Here is a 24,393-nt window from a genome sequence, read left to right as displayed (position 1 = left end):
TAGCAGTGGCTTGAACAAACTGATCAAACACTGTGCTACTTCTGTTATTGTCTGAAGCCTGCAAAAACACAACCAGTCTGCTGAAGCCACAGATTCCACCATGGATCACCATTCTCCACCTAAAAATTAAACAAAAAGCTGTTATTTGTATTCTGTGTTAGGATAACTGTGTTAATAACTTCAGGGTTCTATGCTCGCTACTGCTAAAAATGTAGCGTTGCAGTCAAAGTGCAATTTTCTATGTACTGTAATATCAATGAATCAGTAATATAATACAAAACAGACACAGCAAACATCTCATAATTACAAGTTATATAACAGAGTACACCTGAATTTATAAAACCTGTTTACAGTTCAATAGACTGGGAAACACTTTACAAAAAAAAAAAAACCTTAAGGTAATATGAATTTTAACATCTACATTTCCATGACAACTGGGCTGACTCTACCTGCTATTAATATCGTGTAAGATTATTGATGCGCCAGAAAAGCTACTGAATAATAACAGTATAATTGAGTAATAATTATAATATGTTTTATGAAAGAGATTATGAGGCGGGATTTGAGATACCCTACAAAGTTTTAGTGGAACGGTCCAAACTAGCGCTCAAGAGCGACACCGGAAGGAATTCAAGGTTGCACAACGATGAGTTACATGACCTCACCAAGGTGCGTTTAGTAACAAAACCTCGGTTTGTTTGAACTAGCGGCGCATGTCCTAAGATGACCATTTGTCCGAGATGTCTGCAGCAACGGGGCGAGTTTTCACCGGTGTAACACGCGCTGTTTTCACCCGAAGGATATCTGTTCAGAACGCCGCAGCGACCGTTGGGTGAGTCCGCCAACGTAGAGAAATCACGTTGACTGCTGTTATAGCGCTGTGGCTCAATGACGACGTTTGAAATGTAAATTATTCTGTAACCTCCAGAGAATATGACATTCAAGCTGTCTTGTTGTCGCCGTGTGTTTTGTTTTAACGGCCACATAGTTTTCATAGCTGTAGTATGTTCGCAGAAATGTAGCTAATCTATGAGTGAGTCACAAGTCGTGATAGCTAACCAATGTCACTGATCAGCCTGTCATCCCAGCTCGTGTTATCACCAGAGACTTTGATCAACACTAGACAATAATACAGTATTGAAAATGTGTTTTCTGATTAACTGCCACTACATTTGGATTATTGAAGTAAATTAATCCAGTGCACAAGAACCTGCTGACACATTTTGCAGTCGTGAGAAGGATTATTTTTGTGTCAGTCTATACTTTTTTTTGTTTTGTTTTTGGGGGGAGGTTGCAGCATTATACAGCATTTATTATTTATTACATCATGAGTTTTAATTGCTTCCAAGGCATCAAGGTATGACTTTGATCACATAAAATAAGCATGGGTGCTGCCTGTGTCCCAGGGTTTGTTTTACAAACCAATGCATCCCTGTCTTCTATAGATTCAGTTATACAGTATTACAGCCTTATGATACCAGATTTTGAGGCTAATACATATATTTATACTTTTATTCATAGATAAAATGCATTATATTTATAAATGGCATGGATACAGAATAAATTGTAACTGATGTTTTATCTTCATCAGCAGATGGAACGGTGTACGTCCACTAGCTCTGAGCTCTCACATGTCAGCTGAGACCAAAGATGGTGATAAAGAGGTGAACAACGAGCCCATCAAGTTCTCCACCAGTAAAGCTAGTCACCGAACCTGGAAAGTCGACCGATCCATGGGGAGCCAGTATGAGCGGCCCTGGTGGAAAGTCCTCCCGGTCAGCCTGGTTTTCACCAGCTTCCTATTGTGGTGTGCCCTGAGAGGAGAGACGGACATTGATGTACAGCTGGAGAAGCAGCTGTATGAGCATTTGCCCGGCTTGCTTTCAGATGAAGAGGAACCAGCCCAAGATAAATAATGTTTGGAGTTAAGATGTGTATATATTTCAAGGTATATTTATTGTGAAATGTCTCAGGCTGTGGCTTAAATACACTCAACAAAAAAAAAACACTTTTGTTTTTGCTCCCATTTTTCATGAGATGGACTTAAAGATCTAAAATTCATTCCAGATACACAATATTACCATTTCTCTCAAACATTGTTCACAAATCTGTCTAAATGTGTGATAGTGAGCACTTCTGCTTTGCTGAGATAATCCATCCCACCTCACAGGTGTGCCACATCAAGATGCTGATCTGACATCATGATTAGTGCACAGGTGTACCTTATACTGCCCACAATAAAAGGCCACTCTGAAATGTGCAGTTTTGTCTCACAGCAAAATGCCACAGATGCCACAAGCATTGAGGGAGCGTGCAATTGGCATGCTGACAGCAGGAATGTCAACCAGATCTGTTGCTCGTGCATTGAATGTTCATTTCTCCACCATAAGCCGTCTCCAAAGGCGTTTCAGAGAATATGGCAGTACATCCAACCGGCCTCACAACCGCAGACCACGTGTAACCACACCAGCCCAGGACCTCCACATCCAGCAGGTTCACCTCCAAGATCGTCTGAGACCAGCCACTCAGATAGCTGCTGAAACAATTGGTTTGCAAAACCAAACAATTTCTGCACAAACTGTCAGAAACCGTCTCAGGGAAGCTCAACTGCATGCTCGTCGTCCTCATCGGGGTCTTGACCTGACTCCAGCTCGTCGCCGTAACAGACTTGAGTGGGCAAATGCTCACATTCGATGGCGTCGGGCACGTTGGAGAGGTGTTCTCTTCACGGATGAATCTCGGTTTACATTGTTCAGAGCAGATGGCAGACAGCGTGTGTGGCTTCGTGTGGGTGAGCGCTTTGCTGATGTCAGTGTTGTGGATCGAGTGGCCCATGGTGGTGGTGGGGTTATGGTATGGGCAGGCATCTGTTATGGACGAAGAACACAGGTGCATTTTATTGATGGCATTTTGAATGCACAGAGATACTGTGATGAGATCCTGAGGCCCATTGTTGTGCCATACATCCATGAACATCACCTCATGTTTCAGCAAGATAATGCACGGCCCCATGTTGCAAGGATCTGTACACAATTCTTGGAAGCTGAAAATGTCCCAGTTCTTGCATGGCCAGCATACTCACCGGACATGTCACCCATTGAGCATGTTTGGGATGTGCTTGACCGGCGTATACGACAGCGTGTACCAGTTCCCACTAATATCCAGCAACTTCGCACAGCCATTGAAGAGGAGTGGACCAACATTCCACAGGCCACAATTGACAATCTGATAAACTCTATGCGAAGAAGATGTGTTGCACTGCATGACGCAAATGGTGGTCACACCAGATACTGACTGGTTCTGAGTCCCCAGACCCCCAATAAAGCAAAAAAAAATGCACATTTCAGAGTGGCCTTTTATTGTGGACAGTCTAAGGCACACCTATGCACGTTATGGAAGTGAAGTAAAATGGAACCACCCATAAAGCCACTTGTCCACACAGATTTTATATCAAAATAAAGACACCAGGCTCCAAAGTTGAGGTAGCGGAAAGTTTATTTACAGCAAAACAAATCCTATGACATGCACACACAGGATTAAAAAGGTATGGATTCTAAAATAGATTTGCAAACCTGAGAAAGGGAGTGGAATATTTTGTTTTTCAGCATTTTCCGATATGGAGCTCTATTCTACAGTGAATAGGACAGTTGAGGACAGAGTCAAGAGTGAAATGGAAAAATTAAGAAGAAAAACGTGCCTGAAACTACAAATTAAAAAAAGAAAAAAAATTGGTACACATGCTGGTAATAGTTCAAAGATTTACAAAACAACCCCCCCATACCCCCCACCCCCACTAAAAAGATAAAATCCAATGAATCATTTATGCACGCTCCCCTCTAATTCGCCTGGCCAGCTGAATGTCCTTGGGCATGATGGTAACCCTCTTTGCATGAATGGCACACAGGTTGGTGTCCTCAAACAGTCCAACCAAGTATGCCTCACTGGCTTCCTACATAGAAGGGAAAACAAGTAACATTTAACAAAATGCACAAACAAGTATGGCTGAAAAAAATATATAAAAACAAACGCAAAAGCATCTCACCTGAAGTGCACCAATAGCTGCACTCTGGAAACGCAGGTCTGTCTTGAAATCTTGAGCGATTTCCCTCACGAGGCGCTGGAAGGGCAGCTTTCTGATGAGCAGCTCGGTGGACTTCTGGTAACGACGGATCTCACGCAGAGCAACGGTACCAGGTCTACAACAAAAGCAACATGCCACTTTAAGACCCCAAACTACAGAAGTGTCAATTGCAGCACTACAAAATTATTTATACAACATGTAAAAGAGCAGACTGCAATCAGAATAGCCACGCCACCAATAACACCTGAGAAACCCGAGCACTCATGAAGGAGTACCTGTATCTGTGGGGCTTCTTCACTCCGCCGGTGGATGGCGCGCTTTTCCTTGCAGCTTTGGTGGCCAGCTGCTTCCTAGGCGCCTTTCCTCCGGTGGATTTACGAGCGGTCTGCTTGGTACGAGCCATACTTCACCTGCTGGTCTAGAAACACAACAAAAGGTCAGATAAACGACGAATTATATTGCAGCAAACAGTGTACTAAAATGATAACGTTGGCGAGACTGGGTTACTGTCTTACCGAAGTATAAACACACTGTAGCACCTGACCAATTGAGAGTCCGTAAAGATCCACATCCTCATTAAAGAATATACACATTTCCGGCAAATCATCATTAATGAGTTAACACTCCGTAAAAAAGTAAACAGTCCGTTAGCGCCAACCAATTGGTCATGAGGCGCTTCCTAACGCGAAGATGTGGTATTAATAACCGGTTGATACAGCCACGGTCTTAATGACACAAAACAAGCCTACAGAAGCGGCGCCACCATTAAGCTACGGGGCACACACACGTTTCTTTGCTGTCGTTTTCAAGCAAATGTAAAGCTAGCATCGACGGTTGCAAAATGGCGCCAGCTAGCCACCACTAAAGGTGGAACACATCAATATGAAGACACTGGTGCCATCCAAGTCAATTTGATACCCTGTTAGGGTGAAGCAACTATCGAGTTTATGTTTTATTGTAATAACGCGGGTTTTATTGACAAGTCAAGTTTGTACAGAGTATCGGTAATGTAGCTTATGGTTAGCCAACGGCTATGGCGCGCGCCGTTTTGTTGTCAAGGGACCGAAAATAAACCGCTCTCCAGTCGTATTTTAAAGTTTCTGAACAAGCCGGGAATCAAACTAGGCCACATAGTTGATAAAACACAACACTAAATGTAGAAAAACACAATAACAATAGTTGTAGCGCTCGCGTTACCTTTTGTGTTTATTTTCCGGGAAAGCAGTGAGTCCTCTTACGCGTCAGTCGTCTACATTGAGCAAAAGGGAGCGGGGGTGTTATTTATAGCCTGAGAGGAGCGGCGCTCCGAGTCCCGCCTCCGAGCGATCATGATTGGTCCACACTCAAATCCCTGACGGAATGTGATTAGTGGAGGAATCAAGCAAGGATCGCCGCTTCTGCATTCGAAGTAGAATTGGAAAAGAAGTGCCTTCTTTGGAAATGTCGGCATGGTTGTTGTTTTTTTTGCGTTCATTCAAGAACCGGAAACTGCTTCTTCTTAGTCCGAGCAGTTTGGGAATTAGCCTTTGTTTTCACATCATCGGGATTTATGAATTGATCTCTTAAAGTACACACAGGGTCAAATCCCTTTCTTAAAATAGGACAGTGATGTCATATTAAACGACGAATATGCATGCTATGTGTGGATAAACGCAGCTTCAATACTGGGTTGGGAAAACGGTGGTCGATGGCAGGTGATGGCGGAAAGGGGACATGTTATAGGCAATTTTAAGTTGTTGCCTCAATTTGTAGCACAACCGAGTTTCTTTGAGGTTCCATGAAAATATATTTGGCTATAATAACCTGAAAAGAAAATAAAGTACATAACAAACAACGATTTTACGACAAACACGTACAGTATCGTGCTTCTGGGTGGATCATTCTGTTAAGCCCCACATTTTTTAGGCAACAACTCTGTTGACTGGTCAAGCATCAGGTAGCAGCATTTTAGGACACTGACTGAGTGAAGAGGAGGATTCAGTGTATGGAGCAGCCAGCCACGTTTAATTGTAATTCACAAATAAGATTACCATATCCTGTTACTCTCAAATCATGTTATCAGCATGCAGCGTTTACAGCCTTTTTATGGTCGCAAATTACTTTATCTGGTTTACTGTCGTCATCTTTATATTGCTTGGCTCTGTTCTTGTTTTTATATCAACCACATATTCTCTTTGTTTTTGTTCTGTGGGTTTTCAGGCTGTAACTGTTGAAAAGCTAGAATCTAAGCCTTATTTCCACATTGATTTACAATTTAATTCGTGGTGACCTTTATCCCTATATATATATATATATATATATATATATATATATATTTATTTTCTATCTGTGAAAAAAGTCAAATCAATCGTTAAGTTACCTGCCATAAAACCGAGAAAGAATAAATAACTTATTGGCTCACGAGAACACCACCACGCGGAACGTCATGCACCGGGGAAATATTACCAGTCGGAATTATTGCCAGGTGACACCGGTGGTAAGTTTATGAACACAACATGATTTCACCGCAAAGAAAATCGAAGATGTTTTACAATAGCTGGCTGTAAAAACCGGATCCTGCTCCACTGAGCGCGTCTGGGACCCTGAAGCGTCGAGTTATAAATATTTAGTGAAAAGCTGCAACGCTGCGAGAGTCAGCATGGCGGAGCAGAGGCTGCTGTCTATAGGTACATATCATCTTATACAGCAGGAGCTACATTCATTCAGCAGCTGGTTGCACGTCGGTGGTCTATTTGAGACGTTTGTGGAACAAAATGTGAATTTAAATAGTTAATAACTGAAATTAAGTTGATTCAGTTGTGGGTTTAAATATCGATTTAATAGATGCTGTCTCATGTTATACATTTGTGTATATCTGATGTAATTAATGCAATTCAAAGTCAAAGTTATTGAAATATTTGTGTGTGTTTATCACAGATATTGAACCGAAGTCCAACAGCTCCGCTGCCGTCGACGACAGAACTGAAAAGCCCCTCTGGACCCGCAGTGACAACACCTTCAGATTTAACTTCAGCCCCGACAACCGTCCAGCACGTCAGGAGAGAACGACCGACCCAGGAGCAAGGCAGACATCCTTCACAGGACAGGGCTCCGCTTTCGCCTTCAACTTTCACATTTCTCCTGCTCCGCCTGTGGAAGACATGCAGACAACGGAGACCCCAGACATTTCCTCTCCAGACAGCCAACAGGAAAGGCCTCCCCTACTGCAGGAGGTTACCTCTCCTCCTGAGCCATCGGTGTTGCAGAAAGCAAAGAAGAAGAAGAAGAAATCTGGGAAGAAAACCCCCTCAAGTAGTACCGAAGCACAGCAGACTCCAAGTTCTGCTGAGGGGATTCCAGGGGGCGAGGACACCAATCTGGTCAGTATGAAAGTATTTCCTTTCAAAGGCATCATGGTGGTTTCAGTTAATGAGTTTGATCTGATCTCTGGATGCAACTGTCCGTTTCAGAGTGCAGAGGAGCAGCTGAACAGACAGCTGGACTGGTGCATCGAGCAGCTAGAATTGGGAATGAGCTGCCAGAAGGGGACACCAAAACAGAGTAGGATTTTTACCCTTACACATGAAGCCGGGTGTGAACCAAAAAACGTTTGTGCTGTATCTAGATACAACACTCGTGTTAATACTAGATTTTCTCCCCGCAGAGGAGGAAACCTCTCGTGCCCTGAAGACTCTAAAAAGCTCCAAAGCTCCTCTGGCCAAGAAGAGGCAGGTGATGAGAGCCATGACGGGAGATTACAGGAAGAAAATGGACGAGGAGAAGAGTAAACAGCACAAGCTCATTCAGAGTGGTGAGTGGATTGGAGCAGTAGAGTCATTTGACAGTAAAACAAGTTACTCATTAACTGTGAAATTACTTTCATGTTTGGTTGGAGGGCTGCTAAATAGAAAGATCTATCCAATCCCAACAGAAATTGCATCGGCTCAGGTCAAAGTTGCGTCGAGTACTCCAAAGAAGTCCGTTTACCACCGGAGAGCCGAGGTCAAACCCCAAACGTCGGCCGCAGAGAACCTGCGACAGGATGCTGGCCAGAATGAAGAGCTGAAAGCACAGACGGACGAGGGGGCGTTGGGTTTCGTCTTAATTCCATCAAAGGAGGAGTTTAACTTCAACTTTTTCTGATTCGCACCCCGGAGACACGTTTTGTCAGACGTGGCTTTCCCCGTGACTGAGTTAATGGGAGAAACAATCTGAAACACTTACAGTCACACATTCAAAAGCAATTGCTGACTGCTTGCGTCATATATAGGAATAAAAAGATTTGTATATTTTGTTTGCATTTTTTTTTATACGTGTGTGTACGTAAATTATAAAGTCTTTCTCACCAGCAGCTACTACATTGAGGTCAAGTCAATATACAAGTGTGTGTTTTTTTTTGGTTCAAAGCAGTTATGAAAGGTTGCTTATCAAACCTCTAAAGGCATAGTTCGTAAGTTAAGTGGTCTGAATACTAAAGTCCCCCCTCCCCCTTAAATACATTTGTTAGTAGAGGAAATAACATGTTTTCTAAAAAAGTGATCACATTTGTTTTACAGTGCTATGAATTTGTATTTACTAATAATATTTGGCTTGTGGCCTCTCAAAATTAAACTACAACTTGTGACCCTGTTCTGAGTGTGAGCAGTCCAGACAAATACTTTCAGAGGCACTAGAAGGTGACAGTGTTTGGATTTTAAATTATTTAAATCTGGAAAACAGAGATTAAACATTATCCTTTATCTGCTTATCCATTATCTGCTGACTCCTCCAATTATTATCACCTTGGGTCAGTCAGGTAACCAATACCTAAATAAGAGTAAAACAATCAGTTTGGCACGTACAAAGTAAAATCTTCTTCAATTTAACGAGTTCAACGCCGACGTTACCTCTCCAACCGGAAAGGGCGGGGATGGTTCAACACGAGCACAGTTGAGCGTGACACACAAAACAACAAAAAAAGTTTCAGTCGTTGAGGAAACAAACTAACGCTACTTGTTGACTGTAAGTATTGCGTTCTTGATATTCGGCTATATTGTGAAATATTGGTTCGTTTAGTTAGTCGTTTAGTGAGTTTGTTCTATCCGTAGCTGTTTAGGTAGGTGCGTGGTGGGGAGAAGCTCATACCGGGCTAACGTTAGCTAAACTTTAGCTTGCTAAAGTAAAGCTATTAGCTCTAGCTAATTAAGTCATTAAGGAGAATGAATAGCATTGAGCATGGCGGAATTAAAGAAGCTAAAACTATGAAAGACTACATCGAGAAAATGTTAACGTTACATCATGTAAACGTTTAAGTATGAAGGAACTAAATAACTGGCTATTATTTAATAAAGTATTCCAGTTTAATAGCATATTAACATGTATAAAATGAACAGCGTAGTCGAGTCCTACTCTATTTTCCGTTATGAATAATTATATATTTCTACATATGCCACTGGATACTGGTAGCAACAGAGTGAGACAGGCATAAATCACAGCTCAGAAATGACAAGATGGGATTCATAAAGTTGTAACGTGGGGGACGAAATGTGGAATTCCATTTTCAGTGGAAACACAAGTTATGTTCTTCACAAGAGGGAAACACTGGGAAGGTAAATAACCTGATGGGTTAACCTCAGGGCCACCTCTGTTTTCAGGTGTGTGGAGGGTCGAGCGAAGAGGTGGGAAATGTCTGAGCTAAGTGATGAAGCCAGTGAATCGGAGCAACTGGGTGCCAGCCTCTCCCTGTGGCTGGGTGACTCCCTGGTGCGACCCGAGGAGCTGGACGTCCCTCTGGATCTCCACACCGCCTGCTCCATCGGCCAGTACGACGTGGTGGCAGAGTGCATCAAAAAGTATGGGAAGTACGATTGTAGAATCTCCACCAATCCGGTGTGCGTGAGGGGTAAATGATCTTGTGTCTTTTCAGACGTGAGGTGGACCTGAACGGCAAGAACATTGGAGGATGGACCCCACTGATGTATGCGTCTTACATCGGCCATGACAACATTGCAAATCTCCTGTTGGAGGCGGGTGTCAATGTAAACGCTACCACTGCCAAAGGATTAACCCCCTTGATGCTGGCAGCAAGCTGTGGGAATGAGAGCATTGCATACTTTCTGCTTCAGGTACAAAACGGTTCTGTCAGACAAGAAACCCTTCATGCCATCCTATGTTGTTGTGTTCAGAAATCCAAATGCAACATGTTTAAATACATTTTGTTCATGAATGTATTACGCAACATGGTCCTAAAGTGACAAAATTAAACCATGCAGAGTGATTGGACTGTTGTTTGTGCTGAAAAGGCAGTGCATTTATAAAAGTGTCATTGGAAAACGGCAAACACCAAAGTCATAAATGCTTTTTGTTTTCCTTACCCTAAAAGCAAGGTGCTGAGTTGGAGCTGAAGGACTCTCGAGGCTGGACCGCTCTCTTCCACTGCACGAGCACAGGTCACCAGCAGATGGTCAGGTTCCTGCTGGATAACAATGCTGATGCCAACGTCAAGTGAGGTTCTTCATTCATTCCGAAATGATTGCAACGCTCCAGAATTTCAGTTTTTCCATTACTTTTTTTCTTTTCATCCACAGGGAGCCGGGGTCTGGTTTCACTCCCCTGATGGAGGCTGCTGCTTCTGGACATGAAATCATTATTCAGTACCTGCTTGATCATGTGAGTAGGTGGTGGTGACGTCACACAGGGAAGATAATACCTTTTTCTCCTGACATCTTCTTTATTTTAATACTTTATAGAAAGTTAAAATGGATGACCGCAACGCTAAAGGAGAGACTGCCCGTGCCCTAGCCATGCTGTACGGCTATACCAAGATCGTCAGCCTCATCGACTCCCGTTCTCCGAGGACCAAACCAGGTAGTTGTTGAAAGGGCGTGACGTCTCATTGCTTATTTTCACAAAATGCATTGTTATACTTTCTGTCAGATTTTCTGGTAATTGTTTTTCTGTGTGTGTGCCAACTCGTCAGGACATTTTGAAGACCTGAGCTCCTCCGAGGACTCGGACAGCGCACCCCCACGCATAAGGCCAAGTCGAAACCGAATTAAAGGCGCTAGCATCCATGATGGGCCCCAGGCCATCGCTAAGTTCCGAGTAGGAGGCCCCAGCAAACTGTGTGGTAGTGTCACATAAGTTACCCAGTCTGCCAGCCTGTATTCATACTGGTCACATGTTAAGAGTATAGTGGCTCTAGTTGTTAGTCAAATTATACAAACGGTTTGCTAAATGTGACTGTGGCTATTTTTTGAGTGCTGAAAAATTCACATTGAGGTTTTCATCACAGGAATAATTACAAAATGTGACAAATTAGGACTGTATTTGCAGTTAAACAATCAAATTTCTGAAAAAATAACACTGCATGGGCGGGCTATGTGGCAGCTGTGGCCGATGGGTAATTACAAGGTTCGCGGTTCCATTAAAGGCTCCGCATGTGTCCACGTGTCCTGGAATGAGACACTGAACCCAAAGTTGCTCCCCGGTCGCTTCACAGCAGCCCACTGCTCCTAGTAATGCTTCGGATGGGTTACATTCCATGTATGTATATAAGGATTGTAATAACCTTTAAGTGCTGTCCTTCACAGCTATCATTGTGGGTAGGGGAAGAAGTTTAATATTACCTTTCTCCTCACAGAGCCTCCTGCAGCACCGCCGGGCTTCGTGGCGTTCCGTGATATGGGTGAACAGAGTGAAGGCATCTGCTACCGTGACGTGACCTCACCCATCAATGAGCTGGACGGCCAGAGCAATAGCAGCAGAGGTTAGAGGCACACGATTACAAGTGTTTAGTGACGTCTGAAATGTGTTTTTGGAAGAAGGCCACCGCAAGAAATACAAATAGTGTCCCAGGCTGTCTGCCAAAGCAATTCCATATTTTATGATACCGCCACAGATGACAGTCCATTCTTTGACAACGACATGCCCACCATGAGGAGCAGCAGCAGCAGCAGCGAAGGCCTGCCTCAAGTGGTTGGCCTGAACTGGGAAGGCTCAGTGGCGAGTAACGAGGTGAACACGAGCACAGCAATCCCACTGACTTGGAGTCAAACGCCAGATATGATCTAGATGCCTCTATGACACCATGTTCCTTTCTCCGCCAGGACTCGGACCACTGCAAAAAGAGCAGCTCTCGCAGAGTAAATAAGGGCCATTACTCCAAAGGCAAGAGTCGCCATGGAAGCAACGATACAGCTCACTCCAGCGGCACAGGGAACAGTGGGATGCTTTCGCATGCTGGTCTTCCACCCTCCTACACTGGTCCAAAGGTCTTATTTTCTGATGTGTCAGTCATTTGAACCCTGATGGTGTGGTTCATGGCCAGTTTGTTCTGGTCTGTCTTACGTCTAAAATCTTCTATTGTTGTAGGATCTGGCAGAGTTCTTGGAACAGATTGGCTTTTCAAAGTATCTCCCCGTACTTGAGGAGCAAGACATTGACCTGCGGATATTCCTCACCCTGACTGAAAATGATCTCAAAGAAATAGGGATCACGTAAGAGACTCTTTCACATTTTGGCCAGAACATACACATAATCCTTGTTTTATCATGAAATCCTGAATCCATTCTTGGTCACCAGGTTGTTTGGACCCAAGCGCAAGATGACCTCGGCTATAGCCAGGTGGCACAGCAGCGCTCGACCAGCCAGCGATGCTCTGGAGCAGGCTTACGCTGACCAGCTTGAAGCTGAGATGCAGGAGATGGCCATTCAGCTCCACAAAGTAACTACAAGTCAAACACTCACAGTGACCGCCATTCAAATATGTTTTTTAACCTAACTGACACTCTTTTACCCACATTTAACAAACGTCTCACTATCTAGCACTGTGAGGAGGCGGAGAGCCTGCAGAGCCAGGTGTCTCAGGAGAAGGAGCTGCGTACGGTGATGGAGGGATGTCTGATGGAGGACAAGATGGCATGGAGGAGGGTCCACACTGAGCTGGTGGAGAACCACCGGCTGGCTCAGGATATGAGCGCCACACTGGCAAAAAGCCGGGCCTGCAGTGCTGAATTGCTCGCCTTATTCACAACCGATGGGAATAGCAGCTCTTATACTACCGTGGAAGATAAAAACATAGTTGACAATGGTGTTAAAGGTGAGTTGAGGTGTACTATTATGGAAAACACCTTTTGACATTTTGCGATTCCTAAATAAATGATTTCTCATTGCAGCCGGCGAGGGCTTGACACGCTCCAGTGTTGCAGAGCTTCTTAAGAAGCTGGATTTACATGAAGCAGAACTGGGTAGGATGGCGTAATACTCGGTAATCCATGTGGCTTTTTGTTTTCGGTGGTGTCTATCGCTAAGTCTGGTGTCTGCTTGTTTCGACTTTACAGCAGGGAATCTGCAAACTGTGCTTCACAGTCTGAGGCGACTGAGTGCCCCCGAAAAAGTCTCCGATAGCTGGGAACGGCCTTAAACTTTACAAGTGAGTAGTTATAACACATCTCACTGGATGAACACAACAAGTGGCTAATTAAAATAATAATAACCTTTCTTTCTTGTATTTGAAGAGGCTTTTGCAAATATTTGACGGAGGGTGATCTTACCACCCTGAACAATCTCACTGAAATGAGAGAAGGCCAAAGATGAGGCCTGGCCTGCTGGACCAGAGCGACTCGGGGAGGAAGTCGGCCGACACGCTGCTCCTCTGGGACTGGCTGATAGACCAGAGCTCGCCAGATGTGGACAAGGCCAAGGGTGATGGCAGCTACTGCAGGGAAATGACAAACAGGCAGGAAGGGTACCTGACCCTCACATGCTTGGGCTGGTGTGTACCAGACTCCAGTAGCTGGGTTGTTGAAATGCACAGAGAAGGGGGACTGATCGCAGATCAGAGGATGTAAGACTGTGAAATAGCTCTGAAAAACTTTACTCTCTTCCTATATGAAATGTGGTTTAACTTATGTTCATGCCACAAGCTGAAGAGGTACATTTCTTAGAAAGTAGTCTGGTAGTTGAAGCTTAAAGAGTTATACTTTACATTTGAATGAAATCTTATTTGTGTGTTGCATGAAGATGATGTCCTGCTGAATGCATTTGAGATACTTGTATGAAATCTGTCAGTTAATAATTTACAGCAATACATTATGTTACACCAGATTTGTCGTTAGTTAGTATATCATTCTGATTCATTGTGTAGCTTCTTAAACATGATCTGTCTTATCCTGAAATTCTCCCAAATATTTTAAATGCCAGATAGTCTTTGAACCTGAATTAAAACCTTGTTGCCTAAATTATTCTATTTGTGTTAAATTGCCATATGCAATAGATGATATGTTTACATTTTAAATTCTTTTCAGCCTGTAAGATGTCACAACTTGCTAATTTTCTGGCTTCATATTTTTATCTGCAAACAGAACGTACAAAAACACTTATTTCATGACAGCCTAAAGACAATTTCTGCAAATTTATTTGAGGTCCAGTATTTCTAAGCAGAGCCAAGTCAGTTGGGCAAAAACCGGACAAAATGATCCAAACAGTCGATAAAAAAAAATCGACCAGCAACATGGTAATTTTCGTGATTCCATGATTAGTTGTATAAAGCATTTCAGAGGTTCAGTAAGATGTATTCTATAGCATGTATTAGAACAACATAAACAATGGTGGAAAGTGCGTTTTCACTACTAACTTAAAAAGGTATTCTCCAAGAATTCAATTTGGAATTCTGTTAAATTGTACTTTTTAAGAAGCAGCTAAAAAACTACAAAACAGTGCATGACGTTTGTGCATCACTATTGTTTGACACAGTTTTGTTGAACATTTGTCAGTAGTTTCTTTTTTACTACTTAAATCATTAAATGTGATTCATGTTGCTCAATGACCTCTGAACTAGACTTCAGCAAATGTGTGCAATATATTGGGACATTTATAGATAGATAGATATACTTTATTGATCCCAAGCTGGGAGATTAAAGTTACAAATTATTTTATACCATCTCTTGAAAGTCAGCAACAACTGTCTTGTCTTCACTCTTGGACTTTAAATCTTGATATCTCTACATCTCTAACCTAATCAAGTGGCTTAGATTAGTCTGATGTGATCGCTATTTAATTTGCTAAAATTAAAGGGCAGTTCTGTGCAGACGGAGCCCCGTGGGTCAGGGATTCCTGATGGTTGGGATGTCCTCATCTGAAAGTCCACTATTGTGCCTGGGGCCTTGGCAGTGAACCGATGTGGTGACAGTTGCTGCTCAGCCAACAACCTTGGCACGATGTGGACGTTGGCTGAGTTTAGCGTTAGCAGCTGATTCAGCCTCAAGCCTGAAGGTTTTTAACGAAGCGCCGCTCATCTCGGACATCACTTGTCTGGCAACCATGATGAACAGAACAACCGTGGATTTGTTCATAGGAAAGATGGGAATCTACTAGAGATGATGATGATTACTGTGATGTGTTAAGCTGTCATTAAGACTGGGTAAAGACTGGGCTGATAAAGTATTCTCCATCTCTCAGTGATGAATTGTGGGTTGTAAAATCTTCCAACCAGTTGCCGTCCAGCTACACAGTACTGGGATGTACTGCAGTCAAATTCCACCCAAGACAAATGTGTTCCGTTGAGGTTTATCTGGACAGAGGTCGTCTCTGTTGGCCTCCACACAAATCTGTTGTGTATCGACAGTAGTGAGCTATACAAACTCTGACGAGCCTCCCACTGAGGAGCACACATTTGGGTCTAGCTGGTGAACTTGAGGCTTGAGATGTTGGCGGTTTGCCAGTTAGGATTTCTGGGCCCAAGAGAGTAAAGTGTGGTTGAGAAAAGTAGTTGTTCTTTCGTCTCACTAACATGCCCACGAGCAAGGCTTTTTATCCCGACTGCTCCACTGGAACTGCCCAACACCGTAAATGACTAGATTTGCTGGGCAGCTGCCAGATATGAAACTGTGCATCTGACGAATCAGGTCAACTTACACCGAGCTTCATATATTCAGACGACTGTGATCCACAGAAAAGCTACGCATACAAGGAAGGCAAGTTAATCGATTTTCCTTTTAATGTCATTGACGAAACAGACGCCACTGGTCCAGGACTACTTCAAGTGTATTGCTTTAATGTATTGTTTGAATAGAGCTACACCTCGTATAAATTAATTTGACATTATCTACAGTACTTCAAAATAAGATATAGTATTATGTACAAACATTAACAATCCACTTAAGATGAACAATCAGCCTTCAGGATTTTACTGAGGGGTTTAAAAACAATGTAAAATGCAGCAAAGTGTGAATTGACAAAAAAAATACTTTTATATATTCTTTGAATATCGTTGGTTACATCTGCCTATATACAAAGTCAGCAATGGCTCCAATTCACCGATTAAAATATGAATGTGTTTCCTCTTGAATGGATGTCCAGGAGAGCGCCTGTAAACCTCTTCCTTCTTTAGGAGGATAGAAGTATATCAGACTTCAGACGATTTGACTAATCTCACTTCAAACGCACACACACACACACAGAGCTGATCTTCTACCCACAGCGATAAAAGACTCCAGGTCCATGTGGAGGAATGTGGTGTATCTGTGATCCAGGCCAGCGTGCGGACCGATTCCCACTCCCACAGAGCAGCAGCAGCTGTGTGAACACTGGTTGTACTGGGCTCAGGTGTACTCACACAGGTGGCCGCAGCCAGCGGGGCAGTGGGCGCTGCTCTTCAGCCAGTTCATTATGTGCTCAAGATGTCCACCGTGGCTGCAGCCCTGACACCACACAAACAGTCCCTTCACCACATGGTGGCACACTGCGCACACGCTGGCACACTGGTGGCACCTTAAGGAGAGACACAGGGCGCATGTCAGAGCTCAGTCAATGTCTGAATTAAATTTATCTACTGTATAGAGGTAATAAAATCCAGATAAGACCTTCATACCTGTCACAAATCCAGCCCTTGTTGCTCATTGGCCGCTTGCAGTTGCTGCAGTTGATGTGAAGTGTTGTAGACGTCTGGTTCAGGCCGGTGATGGCGCTGCACGTACTCAACTTGATGACCTCGTTGGACACGTTCCACAACTCGAATCGCTGCAGCAGGTCTATGTAGGACATGTACCAGTGCTCCTGAAATGGAAACAACTCGTTTAGGGCTTATGTTTTCAAAGACACAATGTTGTGATTTAACTTAAAGACTTTGGTGTTTTATAAGTGAACAACTTGGTGTCATACAAAAGCCTAAAGAATCCAAAAGCCTAAAGAACGTTGCTGGTTTTGTCCCATTACACATGAAAGAGATCCAGATAATCTGTCTGTGGAAATACGTTAATCCTAAATTGTTCATCTATCAGATAATTAACATCAACTTGAAATAAGTGAGTCATAGTTTTTAGCAGATTAGCCTCTTTTTTTTTTTTAAGAAGAACAAACACAAAAAGAAAGTTATAGTTTGTTGTTTTCATGCAGTTTTTACAACACTCATCTCTATCTGACCTGGGTAAGGTCATCGATCTCTTTACGGATCCGGTCCCCCAGGACGATAAGCACGGACACGGCCATCTGCACGTCGCCCTGCTCAGCGTAGTAGCTCAGCATCTCTCGCACAATGGGACAGAAGAAGCTGGCGGGTAAATGCGGGCTGAACAGCGGCTGGGAAATGGAGATGAGAGGGAAGGACTCGATGGGTGTCAGACAAGCGACTTCTGCTTCATTGCCGCTGACGTGCGGGGAGTCGGCCTTGTCCTGCTGAAGGTGCTCCGGCGCAGACGGGTTATCCATGATCTCGTGCCGCAGCTGAAAGGCCTCCTGGGGCAGCGTGTACTCCTGCTCTTCTGTTGAATCAAAAGAAACAGAGATAACGTCAGACAATAGAGCGCCGAGCATGGAGGCAGTTATAAATAGCAGTCACGTACGTAAGCAACTCTTCAGTTTCCTCAGCGATGGGACTGTGACTGACCTGTTTGGTTGTCGTGCTCCATGGAGTAGAGGTCATCGTCGTCTAACTCAGCATCCCCGAACATGTACTCAGCCTGGCCCTCGCTGCCCTCTGTCTCCTCGTTTTCTGAGCGGAAATCAAAGGAATCCCTTATTTAGACTTGAATATTAAACAAAGAACATAAGGTCAAACATAAGTTTCAACTCACCTTCATTATTATTGCTGATGTGTGAGTTCCCAGGCTCCAGGTGGATGTTGTCCTGTCTGCTCTCACCTTTACTGCGCTCCAGTCTGCTCTCTGTGCCCATCCCCGAGCTCATTTCCTTCATGTTGAAACTGAAAACAGAACGTACACCAGCATTAGACGCTGACTGGCATGACGGATTGCAATGACACACTTTTGAAGGTCATTTACCTGTTCATTAAAGGCAAGGTGCCCAGTTTACTGAGGTTGTGGTTTGTACCGGGCGTTGTGAGGTTTGCTGGGTCAGAGAACATGATTCTCAACATGGTCCATGTTGTGGAAACCTTAGAAAAAGAGACTAGTTAATGATAACAAATGCTGAACACAATTCATTTATATGACACATTACTATTTGGAAGTAATGTGTTAAAAAGTGACAGATTAGTGCAGCGTCACTTCTTTTTGGAACACAGCAAAGAGCTATGAATGATTATGATAACCGTGTCTTGTCTTTAAATTATGTTTCACAAGTACAATGTTCATAAATGAACCAAAAGAAAAATTTTATATGACAAAGAAACTCAAATATGGCAAACTATCATTATAATAAAACCATAAAATAAAGAGTGTGTCTAAGTCTATAAGTTTATTGACCCAATTAATTCAAACAACCCACGCACAGTCTAGTGCAAACTTAACAAGCAGTTTAGAGGCAAAGTGATTAGTCAATTAATCCACTCGTCAATCAAGAAGAAAAAAAAGTGACAATTTTGTTGAGGTCATTTTGTTAAGGCTAAAATGGCTAAAACTCACTGGTTCAAGCTTCTCAAATATGAAGAATTTCAGATTTTCATCATGTTCTATAATAGTAATTACGGTAATATCTTTACACTATACATTTTAAGACATCACCATGGGCTCTGGGAACTTATGATGAGCATTTTTAGAACAATGAATTAATCATAAGTTATCAGTAGATTCCTAGATAATGAAAATAAATCTTTGTTGCAGCCCGAGTGCAGTTACTTTAGTTTCCAAAAGAGAATTTTCTTTTTAGTAATGTGAAATGATTTTCTGTTTAAATGTAATTACATCAAAATCTCACTTGAACATTGATCGCTCTCACCTGAGGTCTTTTGAGCTCCTGGGCCACCTTGGCATTGTGATCACACAGCTCAGCAAATGGCTTCCCACAGAGGAGGTAGAGTTGTGCCGTCTTGACAAACCAGTCCATGCGGTTACTGTCGAGGTCCGTCTCAAAGACACTAAGGGCACTGGACACATGGGCAAACTGTTCTGTCGGATCAGGCTTCTTGAAGAAAAAGATGGGGTAGCGCCGGTCGCCTCCGGGGTAAGGCTTCCTGTTGGGGTCACTGCTGATCAGACTCTCCTTGGCTGCGAAGGCCAAGTCACCGAACAGTCCAAAGCACAGGCCCTCGGGATTGGCCTTGTCCACGGGACGACTGGCGTCCTTGAACATGTGTTGGTAGAGGGTGCTGTCCTTAGAGCCAGAGAGTAGAAAATGAGGGTCGTGTTGGTGGCGCCACACAATACCAGTGGTCACGTCCTTGTGTTCCTCAAACGTGGCAAAGGGAATGAAAGGTCTGCGGACATCCCACACATAGATGTTGTGATCCACCATCATGGAACAGGTGGCTAAATGAAACTTCCTCTCAGGCCGCCACTTAACCCGCGCCACTGAGGCGATCGTCTGGACACAGTAGATCTCCTTGGCCCGGGTAGTGGTCATATCCCACACTTTCACCATCTTGTCCCTGCCCCCAGTCGCCAGCCATCCCCTGAAATTAAAATAAAGGGAGAATGCTATTAACAAATGACAACAAAATAAGCATTACTAATTAGAAGTGGGCAATGCCAAGATACCCTTAGAAAGGAAACATCCAGTTCTCACTTTGTTTGTGTCATTAAGGCATTTTCTTTTACCTGTCATCAGGGTGCCAGTCACAGCAGAACACAGGGCCAGTATGGGCGGTGAACATTCGCTCGTAGCGGTCTGGCCGCCTGATGTCCCACAGCTGGACGTTGCCATTCTCAAAGGTTGCAGCAAATGTGAAATAATCCTTCATGCTAAACTGCACATCCCTCACACTCTCTGACTGACCTGGAAGGAAAGGAGTGGGGGAGATCAAGTCTAAATAATGCAAAACACTCCAGAGTTGTATTAACTTCATACTGACAATCTGACATTTATAAGAAAATATTCTACCTGAGAAAGTGCTGGCAGACTCCTTCTTGCGCAGGTCAAAACACTTCATGAAGCCATCCTGCGAGCCACTTAGCAGCATGTACACCTCAGTGGGGTGGAAGCACACCTTGTTGACAGTGCGTTTGTGCTCAGTAAACAGCTGTTCCTGCTTGTTACGAGAGGGTTTTCCCAGGTTCCAGGTGACCACTGCCCCGTTGGTGGCAGCCGTGGCTAGCAGGTTTTCCTCCATCTGGTGCCACATGACATCCGCGCAGCTGAAATTGAGAGACGGTTTGCGTCCGACGCGTAGATTCAGCTTCTCCACAAACTGCTCCTCCTCCAGCGCGTAGATCTTGAAGATGTTGCGGCCGGCTACTACCACCTGCGTGGCATCACGGCACACGCTGATGGCGTTGGCGGGAGCGTCCAAGTGGCAGAACATAGTCCGGCCACTGATGGTACTGTTTCCAAGGGCTGTTGTAACCCGTGACATCTTCTCCATGTTCCTGGTGCAGACAACTGTGATTAAAACTTGAGCTCAAGATGGATCTGGTGAGTTTGCTACGTGTACTTTTACACCTCAGCTTTGAAAGAAATCCTACCAAAATGTAGAACTTTTCTAAAGCAGTTCAACAAATCCACCACTGGGTGGCACTATAACATGTTAGATCTATGCAGTACTTTCTGTAGGAGCCAGGAGAGCTGGCAGTATATCACAACATGTATTGGTGTTTAACATTTTAGACAGTGAATCTGCTTCATTACTTACTTGGTGAAGAACTTGCGGCCTTATCAATGTCTGCAGCAGCACAGAGTCTTCTTCATGTGCTCCCATGAGAGCCAACTTCCTAGTGAGAGATCGGCATTTGTGAGAAACACACATGATATTATCATATATTATGTTGTTTATAGTATAGGACAGATATTCTATGCATATCACAAACACGATCTGATCAAATATGATCTGTTTGGTACAGTTTAATAGAGAACTAAATCCTTATATGTAGCATAAGTTACTTATATGTAGTATAAGTTACATATAACTGACGAATGTAATTTATATGTAATGTTATCAAAGGGGTACCAACAATGTCTGACCGTCACCGTCTTGCTTTAATGGTATATTATAAGATTTAAATACTGTCAGATATGTTTACATCTACCTGTCAACCGCATTGCATTCTGCTGCGCTGAGGTTCCGTTGGTGTTGTGCGTCACCTTCCACCTCATGCTAGTGATTGATTATTAACCGCTTTGTGATCACGTGAAGATATGATGGTGCGGTGCCAAACAAAACTAGCCAACCCAAGAGCTAGAGACCCTACTCACCCCCACTAACATGCACATTAACGACACTCAGGTTGGCTGGTTACCTAATGCTCGACCCTTGACTTCGTGTCCGTTGTCTTTCCCCCCCGATATCGGATTAAATCGGAAACACGTAGCGTTACATCCTGTAACTTCTTCTTCTTCTTCACTTGTGTGTGTTGGCTACACACAGCTAAACTCGCTGGATAGTGTACTTGCACCATAAACATGTCTGGAATGTGATGCTAATGCTAGCTGGCTAACCTAGCTTACCGAGCAATTTTGCAAAGACGAAACGAGAAAGTATCACAAGTATGCGGTACAATTAGAGAAATACAACAACAATAAGTATCCTGCGTGTTGGCAGTGTCTACGCAAAGTCAATAACAAAGTATTTCAGGGGACAAACCTTCTGAAACTGTTGCCCACTGCTTGCGGCACCGGAAGTAGTTTTTTTTTTTGTGTGCTCTATCATCTCGCGGGAAATTCCGTGTCACGTGACGCGACTACAAGCCTCAGTAGTTGAATGGAGATTTTCGCCTTCTTTTTTTCTTCCTTGTTTTAGCTGTTCCTAAGACGAAGGTGGACGCGGCGTTAGCTGAATCAGATGTGATAATAATAGTACATATTAAATGGCATAACGCTTTATTCTGAGTTTGTCTGTGTGTTTGCAGGTTTTGTGAGATCTCTGGCTGTCATGAGTACTCTGTTTGCCTGCGAGGACCCGGACACTTGGAGGAGTGTATATGAGAAATACTGGGATGTAGTCGAGGCCAAGGCCAAAGTCAAGAAACCTGGAAAGCTGCTTAACCTCGACAAGTGGTAAATCAGTTTTCTTCCTTCACAGCAACGGAGCCAGTTTCACAGTATAACTGAGGGACTTGATACCATTTCACACTGCAGTAAATCTGGTTTTGAGTATGTTTTTACAATTGATTTATATGTCTTTATTTATTCATTCATCAAAGTTCATTCTTGACCTGGAAATATAAGTTTGATATAGTCCCAATGCAATGTAAATTTAAGGACTTTTCTGTGGCATTCAACTGTATCAAGCGGGGTTTTATTCAGTTGTCATGGAAATACATTTGTTGTCATCTGTGTGTGTCTCAGGTACCAAGAGGAGCTGCCTACACTAATCTCAAGTCGACCTGACAAACTTGTCACTCAGTCAGAGCTGGTGAAACTGATGGAGTGGAAGCTCACTGTAAGTGTCACCTAAACATTAAATCACAATAATCACAAGGAACTTAAACCCGCCCACAACAAATGATGTTGTCAGTGAGTACTCCTTCAAACACAGAGGATGGCCATCAGGGGCTCCAACAGGCTAATGGTGCATCAGCTGTGTCCTTGACTGGTCCTGTGTGCTCTCCTGCAGAGAGGGAAGTTCAGGCCGAGGCTGCAGCAGCTGGTGGCTTCTAATAGTGAGGACGGCGTGGAGGAATGCTCCAGAAAGGCCTTCAGCCTCCTGCCTGATGTGCAGGCAGCCATCGCGGAGCTCAGCTCCCTGAGAGGAGTCGGCCCAGCCACCGCTTCAGGTTAACACGCCGTCTCTAGTCTGTTTCTGAAGATACCGTATCAAATGTGCTTTCAGCAAATTGATAAAATCTTTAGAATTCATATTGATGCATCATCGCTGTGATCCTCTTAAAGCGCAAAGTAAAAGCCTTCTCAGTAAGTGTACAGGAGCAGTCCTGACACTGAGACTCCCTGCTCTGTTTAGTTTGTATTCACCTCATGGCTACAATCAGCTTGGCTTGGGGCTGACTATCCAATTTTTCCAGCTGTGCTGGCGGCGGGAGCTCCAGAACGGGCTGCATTCATGTCCGATGAAGCCATGGAGAGTGTACCGGGACTGAAGCCCATCCAATACACAGCCAAGCAGTACTCTCTCTACATGGGCAAAATGGTCGAGTGCACTGAAAAACTAAACAAAGGTGAGCTAATGACGGTGATGTGGTGGGTGCATCTGTATCCTCTGTCTTCAATAAAGCACACAACATATGATTTACGTTCGTTATCTCCTGGGTCGAAACATGGAGAAGCAGCCCTCAGCTTTTATGCACCACAAACTTCCAGAAGACAATTGGTCTTTTAAAATGTTTCTATTTGCCGTTTCCGTTTATGAGATTCGGTTTCAGAGCATTTTATTCTACAATTTAATCAGTTCAATTTCAACTTTTACAGGGACTATAAAAGTGGAAGATTTCATGTTTTATTGCTGTACAAAATCGAAACACAGGGAATTGAATGTGGCATCTTTTTTTTTTTACACATTTTTCAATTGAAAAAAAAACATCCTTGTACTTTGTATTCTATGTTTATAATTATTTTAGAAGATTCTGGCTTCTAAAGGTCTTTTTATGTTAATCAGTGTCAAAAAAGCCACATGAACTCCCCTTTGATTGTGCTGCCTGGCTTCCTCTCGTCCTCAGTGGACGCCCAGCAGGACTGGACGCCCCACAGGCTGGAGCTGTGTTTGTGGGCGTTCACCACAGCCAAACAGCAGCAGCTCCCACTGCTGCAGGAAGTGGATGTGAAGGCCAGCAGCGTGATGGAGAAACGCTCAGAAGCCGATACTGACCAGAGACCAACCAAGAAGATCAAAACAAGATAAAAAAATAAATTATTGCACAGTATTTTTTTGTACATTAACTTGCTTTATTGTTTGTGATTATTTGCATTTTTCCAAAAATAATAAAACCTTTATATCAAACTGAGTATATTGGGTATTTGTGTTGTTTTTGTTTGGTATCACGTAGTTCAGTCGTGCTGTAAGTTGCAGCACA

General features: G+C 43.5%; 5 protein-coding genes across 6 annotated transcripts; 3 read left to right on the top strand and 2 right to left on the bottom strand.

Annotated features, from left to right (window-relative positions):
- Positions 1-3,477: 3,477 nt before the first annotated feature.
- Positions 3,478-5,366, bottom strand: h3f3d (H3 histone, family 3D). Of its 2 annotated transcripts, none has more exons than XM_084040100.1 (4): positions 5,279-5,366; positions 4,357-4,491; positions 4,043-4,196; positions 3,478-3,949 (listed from the first exon to the last, which is right to left on the bottom strand). In XM_084040100.1, the coding sequence occupies exons 2-4, from the start codon at positions 4,482-4,484 to the stop codon at positions 3,821-3,823; spliced, it is 411 nt and encodes a 136-aa protein (XP_083896226.1). In that variant the 5' UTR covers positions 4,485-4,491; positions 5,279-5,366; the 3' UTR covers positions 3,478-3,820. The 2 variants fall into 2 exon arrangements, with proteins under 2 accessions (XP_083896226.1, XP_083896227.1); XM_084040101.1 differs by having other exon boundaries at positions 4,357-4,499; positions 5,279-5,361.
- A 1,166-nt stretch (positions 5,367-6,532) lies between these two features.
- On the top strand, positions 6,533-8,411 carry cUnh8orf33 (chromosome Un C8orf33 homolog). Its single transcript, XM_084040087.1, has 5 exons — positions 6,533-6,747; positions 6,998-7,440; positions 7,531-7,621; positions 7,725-7,871; positions 7,992-8,411. The coding sequence occupies exons 1-5, from the start codon at positions 6,720-6,722 to the stop codon at positions 8,201-8,203; spliced, it is 921 nt and encodes a 306-aa protein (XP_083896213.1). The 5' UTR covers positions 6,533-6,719; the 3' UTR covers positions 8,204-8,411.
- A 551-nt stretch (positions 8,412-8,962) lies between these two features.
- anks3 (ankyrin repeat and sterile alpha motif domain containing 3) lies at positions 8,963-14,452 on the top strand. The gene is made up of 16 exons (XM_084040063.1): positions 8,963-9,061; positions 9,694-9,891; positions 9,966-10,164; positions 10,422-10,543; positions 10,627-10,708; positions 10,789-10,906; positions 11,019-11,168; positions 11,682-11,807; positions 11,940-12,055; positions 12,148-12,312; positions 12,413-12,537; positions 12,623-12,764; positions 12,866-13,139; positions 13,216-13,287; positions 13,381-13,472; positions 13,558-14,452. Exons 2-15 carry the CDS (start codon positions 9,725-9,727, stop codon positions 13,461-13,463), a joined length of 1,941 nt encoding a protein of 646 aa, XP_083896189.1. The 5' UTR covers positions 8,963-9,061; positions 9,694-9,724; the 3' UTR covers positions 13,464-13,472; positions 13,558-14,452.
- Positions 14,453-16,043: 1,591 nt separating this feature from the next.
- wdr24 (WD repeat domain 24) lies at positions 16,044-22,052 on the bottom strand. Its single transcript, XM_084040056.1, has 11 exons — positions 22,011-22,052; positions 21,063-21,141; positions 20,315-20,799; positions 20,032-20,209; positions 19,214-19,886; positions 18,319-18,431; positions 18,112-18,239; positions 17,925-18,029; positions 17,462-17,799; positions 16,911-17,095; positions 16,044-16,810 (listed from the first exon to the last, which is right to left on the bottom strand). The coding sequence occupies exons 3-11, from the start codon at positions 20,793-20,795 to the stop codon at positions 16,642-16,644; spliced, it is 2,370 nt and encodes a 789-aa protein (XP_083896182.1). The 5' UTR covers positions 20,796-20,799; positions 21,063-21,141; positions 22,011-22,052; the 3' UTR covers positions 16,044-16,641.
- A 45-nt stretch (positions 22,053-22,097) lies between these two features.
- LOC311032975 (uncharacterized protein) lies at positions 22,098-24,325 on the top strand. Its single transcript, XM_084040096.1, has 6 exons — positions 22,098-22,183; positions 22,276-22,423; positions 22,715-22,808; positions 22,983-23,142; positions 23,389-23,541; positions 24,040-24,325. The coding sequence occupies exons 2-6, from the start codon at positions 22,299-22,301 to the stop codon at positions 24,219-24,221; spliced, it is 714 nt and encodes a 237-aa protein (XP_083896222.1). The 5' UTR covers positions 22,098-22,183; positions 22,276-22,298; the 3' UTR covers positions 24,222-24,325.
- Positions 24,326-24,393: the final 68 nt, after the last annotated feature.

Source organism: Eutrigla gurnardus (assembly GCF_963514095.1).
Source record: "Eutrigla gurnardus genome assembly, chromosome: 22".
NCBI lineage: Eukaryota > Metazoa > Chordata > Actinopteri > Perciformes > Triglidae > Eutrigla > Eutrigla gurnardus.
Note: the sequence above shows the minus strand (reverse complement) of the source record. Positions and strands in the feature narration are given on the sequence as shown.